The following is an 11125-nucleotide window of genomic DNA, read 5'->3' as shown; positions in this document are numbered from 1 at the left end:
TCTGTTGGGGACTGCAGACGCTCAGACCCTGAATTTTCTGTGACCCTTGCCAGCCGGAGTAAACAGCTTGTCTTTTTGTGCCTGCAGCTGCTCTGGGCACGAGACCCTCATGAGTTCCTGATGGCAGGGGAGTGGTTTCTGGTGGGCTTGCAATTGAAAAATCCCAAGAGCTAGGGCATGACTATTAGTCAAGGAGAGCCCTATATAAGCTGCCCTGGAACACAATAAAAGAGGCATTCTTGTTTCAAGGATGAAAAGAGAAGTTTCTCTTTTCGGAACTATATTCTAAGATGTCTATGTCTATGTGTGTTTCAATCTCCAGCCCCTTGCCCAACTCGCTGTCACATGGTAGACAGGCAGTACAGTATACAGGACCAAGGCCCTCCCCTTATATCTAGGCTGAGCAAGGTATCCTTCCATAGAGAATGGGCTCCAAAAAGTCAGTTCATGCACTAGGGATAAATCCTGGTCCCACTGCTAGTGGCCCCACAGACTGCCCAAGTCACACACCTGTCACCCGCATTCAGAGGGCCTAGTTTGGTCCTATGCATGTTCCCCTGCTGTCAGTCCAGAGTCAGAGAGCTCCCACTAGCTCAGGTCAGTTGTTTCTGTGGGTATTCCCACTGTGGTCTTGATCCCTTTGCTCATTTTATTGTTCCTCCCTCCCTTCTACTGGACTCTGAAAGCTCGGCCCAGTGCTTAGCTGTGGATCTCTGTATCTGCTTCCATCAGTTGCTGGTTGAAGGTTCTATGATGAGAGTTAAGGTAGTCATCAATTTGATGACAGCGGAAGGCCAGTTCAGGCACCCTCTCCACTATGGCTTCGGGTCTTAGCTGGGGTCATCCTTGTGGATTCCTGGGAATTTCTCTAGTGCCAGGTTTCTTGCTAACCCCATAATGGCTCTTTTAATCAAGGTATCTCTTTCATACAAATGTATTTTCACAAAAGCCCAACTAGACAAAAAATAATAATAAAAACATGGTCAGAAAAGCTTTACACACTGGTATGAAAAGCATAAATTCATAAAATATTTTGATAGTATTTAGTTAAGATTAATATGCACATAACTTAGAGGTCAACAAGTCAAGGGGTGCACTCTAGGGCACAATATACACAGAGTCAGCAACTCAGTACGCATGTACTCTACAAAATGAAAATGAGGACATGACCATTCCTAGGTATGGCTGAGGAGAAGATTTTCACTGTAGATACGAGAAAGAGAACAGCCAGATGCATCTGGAAGAGTAGACGCTAGAGCTTCAGGTAACTAGGATGAGTAAAAGCTGTATCTCGGATGGAACCAGCCTTATCCCCTTTGGTCATAAAAGAAGAGAATGAAGTACAATGTTATCAGGACTTGTGTTTTAATCAATAATAGTCAGAAATATTTACAGCTGCTGCAAATATGTCAAAATCCCTTTTATGGTTATCACGACTTAACATGCTTGTCTTACACCCTAGATTGTTATTTAATACCTCTATAAAGAAGCATGTGTGTTTTTCAATGACTTACCTTTCTATTAGACGACGTTTACTCAGTGTAGTTTTTTTTTTTTTTTTTTAGAGCTGTATGTATTTGCTAAGCACACTTTAGGAGTTTAGAGTGAAAGACCTGAATAAATCCAGATCCCCCTAGCAGGAAAAAATAGAGCCAAAAATCTAGCAGAAAGAGAAAAATCAGAAATCTAGGATTAGCCAGTTCAGGGTTTCAGCAACTAGCTGAATATAAAGTTAGATTGTAATCTTGGAATAATCTTGAGAGACAGGGAGTTTCCCCCTAGTAATTATCATTGGTATTTTTGGAATAATGTGTTTCAGGAACTAGCTGATTATGACCTTGAGAGTGATCTTGAGAGGCAGGGAGTTGCCCCTTGTGACCATCACAGGTATTTTCGGAATTTTCTGTGACACCCTCCCTGCCCCTTTCGGATTACTGGGCTGTGGTTTCTTCCCTTAAAAATCCCTTCTCCCAGATACGCGGGTCGAACTCTTCCCCTGCGCAGGTTCTGAGTCTCGGCCCCAGTGCACTGGTTCTCGTCTCGATTAAAACCTCAGGTGATTGCAGCAAGGACGGTCTCTCGTGAGTTACTGGGGGGTCGTGTCATCTCGAGACTTGAGTGAGAGTCTCCCCATATCGGAGTCTTTTAAGAGTATCACAAGATTTCCAAATGTTTACGACACTAAAAAGTTTTCTAATCCCTAACGACCAGCAGTAAATAATGCGTGTACATTAGTAAAGTAGTCAAGAGGCTGTTTTCATTAGGGAAAGTATTCAAGATATTGGGATCAATTAGCCATTTAATACGACGTGTACATTGAAGGCCATGTACCTGAGAATGAACGGCATCTAAATCCTAATCTTCCAAGTGAATATAGTTGGAGAATTTTAGAATAAGCTCAACAAAGAACACAAACACCCACTAGAAAAATATAAATGGCAAATTAAGTTTCTCTGAGGGCGAAAAATCAAAGGCCATCAGAGGTCGACTTTCACATCACACAGAATTATTTAATTTCAGTCTCCACGTGTGATTTCAGGCCCGCGGCCCACAGTTCTGGGCTCCAGGAAAATTAACCCATCTTTATTCGGAGCCTCCCAGTGTACGCTTGGGGGCCTGGTGGGGGGCGTGTGTTGGTCAACAGGGATGCTGAGCACTCTGATAAAGGTAAAGGTTCACCGGTGGTTGCCACGAGGTTACCCCCACGCCCAGATTTTAAAACACCCAGGCTACGCACTACATTCAGCTCTTCGCAAGTACCCAGGATCCAAAACCTTGCAGAACAAAAGCCAAGCACAGAAGTACGTGCACTACGGGACGAGCTCCCGGTGCCTGCGGGAAGGGGCGGGGCCGCGCCCTCGAGCCCCGCCCAGTCCAGCGCGGTCCTAACCGAGCGGGCGCGCGCGCCAGGAAGCGGGAGAGCGCGAGTCCCAGCACCCGACGGCGGTCTTCCCGTGCGCCCCAAGCCGCGCCATGCTCGCGCTCCGAAGCTGCCTGAGGAAGGCGCTGGCCCCGCGGGCGCTGGCGCCACAGGTAGGGGACGCGGGGACGCGCGACAGTCGCGCGCAGGGAGACAGATGCGGTCTCCAAGTCGTGTGCTAACAGGGCTCAGGGAAGTGGGCGGGGTCCGTGGGAAGAGGCACGCTCCGGGAGGAGGGCGGGGCCCGTGGCGGGCGCAGCACACACGACTGTGGGGGAGGTGGGTGGGATCCGCAGCGCCCGTGGCTCTAGGGAGGTGAGCGGGGTCTGGGGCACGCGTGCAGCTATGGGAAGTGAGCGGGGTCTGGGGCACGCGTGCAGCTATGGGAGGTGGGCGGGGCCTTGGCGCGCGCACGCGACTCTGGGGAGGTGGCGGAGTTTGGGGTCTGTGGTGCGGAGAGCTTGGTTCTGGGAAGTGGGCGGGGCCTGTGGCACACCAGGCTTGGGGGAGGTGGGCGGGGTCTGGTGCGCGAGTACACGCCCTGTGGCCTTCTGGCAGCGGTTGGCACGTCTAGCCACTGTCCCGGTTCGACCTGGAGCCAAGATCTCTTGAGTCCACAGCACCGAACATAGTGGCCTCTCCTCAATGGAGGCGATAAAATACCCGTTTTTCTGCCCAGAAGGCTGGAATGAATATTGTTAATCTTTGTGCTATCCGTGGAGGCAGACCTCACCCAGTTTCCCAAGATGATTATCCCAACTCTTCTCTCCCTGGACTGTTATCTTTAGCTCCAGTTAACCCCATCCTTAGGGGAGATGTCACATGCACTTTATGGCCTGCTGACGTCTATGCTATTGGTCAGAGAGCACACTAGATTCTACTTATTCTCTTTAGCTATAGAACCCACCCTTACTGTCACACGTACTTCGCAAAGGGATTTCTAAGTGGTCATACCGTAAGCTTTATTGCAAACCTGAAATTGCAATGATCGTTGCCTAGCAACTTTTTCCCAAATCCTACAGTGTTTTAAATATGCTGGCAATTAACAGCCTGGCATCACACTCCCCAAAGTCTGATCCAGGTGAACTAAGTTAAAGTTTGTACTAAGGTTTCATTCTCATCCCTTTACAGGTTCACTTCCCTGCCTGGACATCTGCAGGGTCCCCCTCAGTTTCAAGATAGACGCAGTATGAAGGAGCACATTTAATGCATCCAGTTATATAAGGCTGATTAAAATATCCTTTAATAGTCACATGCTTTATATGAAAACTTTCTGTTAAATCTGAGATTCGCTAGCGAAAGATCAGTTCCACAATTTTTGAGTCAAATTTGAACCAAGCTTTAATTAAATACTAGCCAGGAGGATGGGCTCTGGCCAGGACCACTCTGAGGTTCCCAGACCATTCTGGGGTTTCCCAGGAAATGGCAACAAGTCACACTTTGTAGAGGCTTAAAAAGACAATCCCATAAGGCCACTGTATTTCTCACTAAGTCCAATCAGGGGCAAGCATATATCCTAATGCACTTCCTGTCTGTGTACTTCCCACCTCCAGCCAGTCAGGGGCAAGCATATATCCTAATGCACTTCCTGTCTGTGTAGTTCCCACGGGAAAGTACACATTAAAGAAATCTGTATTGAAAAGGTGTGTTAAGAGGTGAGGTCATTCAGTGCTGCAGGACTGAACCAAACTGTGCCAAGGCAGAAATCTGCTTGATGTTCCATTATCTCAAAAATTATGTGTTATGCTCTTTTTCAGTGTTCACCACAAAGTCTGTCTCTAGACCAGGCTAACGCTTTTCCTAAATCCAGGAAGTCATGAACCTCTGCGTTCAAGTCAAACGGCCATGGTCAACCCCTGAGGCTGGCTCCCTAGTGCTCTGTGGGTGCAAGGACCTTTGTGCCCCCAACAGGAAACTGATGTTTCAGAGCACGTCTGTCTCCTTGACTTCTCTCCTTTCCGATTTCGTACAGCTGTCTGCTATAGTGCAAAGCAATGAATGATTCACAGCTTCCTTTTTCTGGCCAGTAATTTACTTCACTGAGTATTTTTTAAAAGTTTAGATCAATATAATAATGCTCATTTTTTTAGAAACCCCAAAAGGCCTTCTGCTAATAAACATGTTCATCGTATCTCTTAAAAAGACATAATACAAAATTTGCAAGCTTCTTTTAAACAGGCAGTACTGGTGACTACTGATTTTTGACTCAGCAAGAGAAAACTCCAAAACTACAAGGCTCCTGATCCTAGTTCCCTGGGATAGCTTACCAGCAGCTTTTCATGAAAACGTGCTTCACCCTGACCTCCAGCTAGGAAAGAAGAACTCTGCACCCAGCCATTACCTAAACTGCATCTCTACAAAAACATGTCTGTCTGTACAGAGTTGACAGGAGGAATAGAAAGACAAGTTTCGAGTCTACTGTATGTCCTTTGTTTCCAGGCTCGAGTATATGACCGTAACAGCATGATAAATCTTATCTTTTCCAAAATATTTGACTGTCCCCTGTCTTTTTTTCAGGTGTGTTCACCTTTCGCTACAGGCCCCAGGCAAAGCGATGGGACGTTGTATGAATTCCGCACCTATTTTCTCAAGCCCTCAAAGACGAATGAGTTCCTGGAAAATTTTAAGAAAAATGTTCACCTTCGGACAGCTCACTCAGAATTGATTGGATATTGGAGTGTAGAATTTGGAGGCAGAACAAACAAAGTATTCCATATTTGGAAGTATGGTATGAAGCACACAGCTTCTGTTTCATGCAAATGTTCATCGTTAGGTGGTCTGTGAAGCTTGGTTCTTCAGTCTGTATGATTGTACATACACATAGGTTAAAGAAAACATTCGAAAGCAATACAGTAACAAAGCCAAGTAAATTATTCAGCAGCCCCTTCGTATCTTTTTATCAGCCACTTGCTTAGACTCTGTGGTTAACATTCATGGGAACATATCATCTCACATTAAACCCTAATTTGATGAACTGACTTTAATTCTCAAAGTTTTAGCATGGTTTGCTAGGAAAAATATCTTTCGTAAAATTAAAATCCATGCTTTACTATCTTGTTCCATAATGGAGGTAAAGGCAGAGGAACTGAAAGAAGGTCTCATGCTGAAGATGACATGGAATAAATACAAGAATCTGTGAAGTTTCTTACTCCTGTGTCTGGTCCTCACAGTTTGTAGCAGGACTTGAGGGTGCCCAAAGAATTCTTAATCATTTCCTCTTGGGTTTGTCCATCAGTGTCCAACTTAATTTTCAAAAAAAAAAAAAAAAAGATTCTCTATGAAAATTGTTCATTCTGTTCCTAATATAGCAGTTTGGGACTTTCCCATGCTATAATAGATCAGACCTCATTAAAATTAATATATGCTTCAGAGAAGGTACAAGTTAAGTCATGACCCATTAAGAGAACGAACAAGAATGAGAGACTCAACACAGTTTCTGCTTACAGAGTGCACTCTGTTTCATTTAAGTTGAATTTGGTTCCGGGTGTGCCTTGACGTGACTGCCTAGCATCACTACCACAGTGTTTTTTCTCTCACCCGGGACTGTCAGTAACAAGTTACAGTTAGAGAAGAGTCCACATCTACTGAGCACCAAGTGCTAATGTCTGTTCTAAGGGTTCTTCGTGGGTTCATGTAATCCTCGCCCCAAACCTGGAGGCTGATGTTATATCCCCGTTTCACAGACTGAGAAACGCACAGTGACGTAACTCCTGCACACCGCTGGGTGCAGAGACTGTGACGCCCGTCCAGTGAGGTCACAGTAACCCCTGCACACCGCTGGGTGCAGAACCTGTGACGCCCGTCCAGTGAGGTCACATAGTTGCCCCATTTCTTTAACTCTAAAACCTTCAGTGCTTTGATGTAGATGTCACATCTTTGCAAGTGTGTGTTCCCAAGAACACAGTGTTCTTGTGTGCTGTGATAAAATGTTTGCTTATTTGGATGGAGTCCAAGGAGGAATAGATAATTTTAAATAAAACAATTTAAACTTTTCTCCATTCCTTTTTCTACCGTAGATAATTTTGCTCATCGAACGGCGGTTCGCAAAGCCTTGGCCAATGATAAGGAATGGCAGGAACGATTCCTCATCCCAAATTTGGCTTTCATTGATGAGCAAGAGGTTGAGATTACCTACCTGGTACCATGGTGCAAAATAGGAACACCTCCAAAGGAAGGTGCGTCTCTCTTAGCCTTCGTGAGTTTTCATGAGTGAAATGGTGCAGATGTTCAGTGATTTTAAAAAACAAAGTGTCGCTGGAAAAGAACAAAAATGAATTATTTATTTTCTATAAGAATGCTGCTGTGGACTATTGATAAAAACTGATCTTAGTTTATACTTAAAAATGAGAATTAATTAATGAACTATTTCCCCAAACTAAGATGTTTATGTGTATGTGTGTATATGTATATGTGTATGTATGTGTGTGTTTGCGTATATGACTATTTACCACTGGTACCTGTGAAGGTCGAAACAGGGCATCAGATCCTCATGGAACTGAAATTACAGACAGTTGTGAACTGCCGTGTGGGTGCTGGGTATTGATCCAATTTTGTTGCTAGAGCAACAAGTGCTCTTGACTGCTGAGCCATCTCTCCAGCCCTTCCAAACCAAGTTTCATGGGTTAAAGCTTAGCTACAATATAGAAAAAGTCTATATAACACTAAAGTAATGCAAACTTTTATTCACTTACTCATTTTTAGGGTTGAGAGGGTTGAGACGAGGTCCCAGAATGTAGCTCAGGCTGACCCCTAAATCACAGTTCTCCTCCCTTAGACTCTCAAGTAGAGAGATTATAAACATTTACTACAATTCCTGTTTAAATAACATCAATATAAAGTTACTCTCCTCCAGCCTGGGCTCTGGGACCCACGCTGCAAGGCACTGCCCTCTGCTCTCACCACTGCCCAGACATGCTTGCCATCTCCTTAAGTGCCAAATCTTGATTTTTTTTTACACCGTTCACATTCATTTATTTATATAGTGTATAGTCATGCAATGGAGGTCAGAAACAGCTTAGGGTTGTTGGCTTCTTCCTTACACAGTGTGTGTTCCCAGGATTGAACTCTGTCAGACTTGGCAACAATCTGTTTTTTATACACACTGAACCATCTCATTAGGACTAAATCTTATTTTCCACTATATTTTTCATAATTCCTTAGTGACCTTGTACATTTTTCCCCCGTCAGACCTGCTTACCCTCCACTTTCTCACCTCTGCTTTGTATTTCTGACTGGAGGTAAAAGCCTCTTATGCAGTACTTGGATATTTAAGAACATTCACCGACCCCCCCCCCTTCTGAAGTTACTTTTCTTCAGAAAGTCAGATAGGACTAGAGGCCGTGTTTTCTTGCTATTCCTGTTAGGAACAGACTCCTGAAGGAGGAAATTACACAGACCCCTGTATCTCCCCTCTCAAAATTGAAAACAAGAGCGAAAAGTAGGATATCAAAAGACACTTATTTCTTTTCTTAAAGACTTTCACAGCTTAAAATCCTATTTCATGATAAAGTATCAATATTTGGTATGTTGATAAAGTTCCAAGATTAAATTTTTTTTCATGTAATTATTCATATATAGCTTCTATTTCCCCTCAGTTATTGAGGTTAACTTTAAACATAGACAAGAACATGAAAACAAGGAAAAAGAATACAAAGAATTAACAGATATGTCTGCATAAATCTGTGTGTGCAGATGACCCTTCAAATACATATGCATAGGATCACCTCCCACTCTAGACTCTAAATGTCTAAATGTTTGCTAAATAATGTCTGCTAAATAACTTTTGTCATTTCTAGGAGTGTATGAATTGGCTACCTTTCAGATGAAGCCTGGTGGCCCAGCGCTGTGGGGTAATGCATTCAAAAGGGCAGTAAATGCCCATGTGGAACTGGGCTACTCTACACTAGTTGGTGTTTTCCACACTGAATATGGAGCCCTCAACAGAGGTACAGCCGTCTATTTCTGTGAGACTGTGATGAATGTTGGTGATTGCCTTGTTTCTTGGGTGGTTTTTTAAATTATGCTTTTAATTTTGAGAGTTTTTTCTAATTTTAAGGCATGAAAACACTTATTTTTTATTGTGATTGCTAATATGTTTTGAAGAAATCTTTGAGAAAATATTCTTTTCATCTTTTTCTAAAAATCTTTTATGTTTTTTTCCAAAATAACATTATTGGAGTGAAGAGGTTGTTTCTGAATGAAAATATAAATATACATTTTTATAAATAAAAAATCTATGGACAAAGCCAAACCAAAAAAATTATCTATTTCTCCTTATTGAAGTCAACAGTGTTCTATAAATGATAAAGGGATGCCAAGACCATTGAATTATTAGATATAAAAAGACCTGAAACACTGCATGTGCATGGCTGGTGATAGCTTCATGTACTCCAGTATGGATAGATAGACTGTCCTGGCATGGTGACCTGAATTTGATCCATATCAAAGCTAGCTAAAGTGGCACCATTTATAATCTTAGCCTTGGGAAGATGGAAACGGGAGTCTTGCCAGGTAGTATAGCCGGATTGTTAAGTTCCAGGTTCAGAAGACCAGTATCAAAATAAGGATGAGAAAAATTGAAGAAAACACCTGACACTGACTACTCTCTCTCTCACACACATGTGTGCGTGTGTGCGCGTGTGTGCGTGTGTGTGTGTGTATCCACACATACAGACATACACATACACAGTCAGGATCAGGGATGTAGATCAGAGGCTTTCATTCAAAAGGCCCTGGACTTTATGCCTAGTACCACACATATTTAGAAATGTCTGCAATAAGGTTTTATTTATAATAGACACACATGTGTACATGTATATATGCGCAGGTAACAACAGTGAAAATGGAGGACACGAATTTGAAAGATCAAAGGGTGTATAGGAGGGTTTGGAGGGAGGAAAGGGAAGGAAGAGAATATATAATTATGTTACAGTCTCAAAATAAAAGAAAAAGTTACCTGTTATAAAAATTACAACTAACATCTGAATTACGTCGCAGTTCACGTTCTCTGGTGGAACGAGAGTGCAGACAGTCGCGCAGCTGGGAGACACTGGTCTCACGAGGATCCCAGAGTCGTGGCTGCCGGTGAGCTGGTTCGTTAGGCGTGAATTATTTTTAGAACAAATTTGATTCAGCTGATGGCTTCATTGTCTTATAAAATGTCTTTGCAGTTCGGGAAAGCGTCAATTACCTCGAGTCTCAGCAGAATATGTTCCTGATCCCAGCATCCTTTTCACCACTGAAGTAGGTTCCAACCCGACATCGGGTATCCCAGCCACTGATGTGAGATGTGTCTAGAGCGGGGGTGGGGGGGGGGGGACACTGCTCCCAAGAGAATCGTTCCCTTTGTTGCCTGAAGGAGGTGGTGAGTTACTTCACTGTGCCCTCTGCGTTCGAAGGCTACCTGTGTCCTTTGCTACCAGTAGTTCTAGAAATACTTCTGTTCATCTTCCCCGTGCCATTTCATGTCTACCAGACACGAGAAAGAGTTGCCATTACTCCATGACCCTGGTACTTTATTGTTCTGTGATGTGATACCTTGTCTTCTGTGATCTTATGACTATAATTGGTGTCTTATATTCAAATAATGATTTTGAATTTTTTGCCTGGAAAAAAATTTTAAATTAGTTAAATACAGTATCTGCCTTTTTATCATGTTCATTTTTCCTAAAATTTAAAAATATTTTTACCCGGTAATATTTGTTTTGTGATATCAAATGGGATTTGTAGAAATATTAAATCTAGTATTTGTCTTTGGAAAAGTGCAATATCATGTCACCTATAGTCATAATTTTATATTAATTATTAAGTAAAGTTGGAAAATAATATATTCTTGAGATTTGTTGGATTGTATGGTTTTAGCATGTTCATTTTAATTAACTTTTACTACTTCTAACTTTACCTTGAATCACTCGCAAACATTATGAGACATTTATTTCAATGAGATCTTTATAATTATGAAAGTCTTTGACCTAATAAAAGCCTTCACATCTATTCTGATTTTTTTCAACCGTGTCATATATTTGTATCCTCCTCTCTGGAGCGCCTTCTGTGTTGCAAAGGGTAATGGCACCATAATGCCGTGCTGCTTCGTAGTGAGTGCTGGCTGGCACTGAAGGTGGGCTTCTTTCGGAAGCCGTCCTGACTGTCTGCGGTGTGAGGTGGTACTCAGAAAGGCAAGCTGCGCAGCTTCGGAGACGTTCATCT

General features: G+C 43.0%; 1 protein-coding gene across 1 annotated transcript; it reads left to right on the top strand.

Annotated features, from left to right (window-relative positions):
• The first annotated feature begins 2883 nt into the window (after window positions 1–2883).
• On the top strand, window positions 2884–10912 carry LOC125391080 (protein NipSnap homolog 3B). The gene is made up of 6 exons (XM_048420378.3): window positions 2884–3033; window positions 5438–5648; window positions 6937–7095; window positions 8716–8865; window positions 9917–10003; window positions 10090–10912. Exons 1-6 carry the CDS (start codon window positions 2974–2976, stop codon window positions 10164–10166), a joined length of 744 nt encoding a protein of 247 aa, XP_048276335.3. The 5' UTR covers window positions 2884–2973; the 3' UTR covers window positions 10167–10912.
• Window positions 10913–11125: the final 213 nt, after the last annotated feature.

This window comes from Myodes glareolus, chromosome 16, assembly GCF_982192425.1.
Source record: "Myodes glareolus chromosome 16, mMyoGla1.1, whole genome shotgun sequence".
NCBI lineage: Eukaryota > Metazoa > Chordata > Mammalia > Rodentia > Cricetidae > Myodes > Myodes glareolus.
The sequence above is the reverse complement of the archived record's forward strand: the minus strand, read 5'-3'. Positions and strand labels throughout refer to the sequence as shown.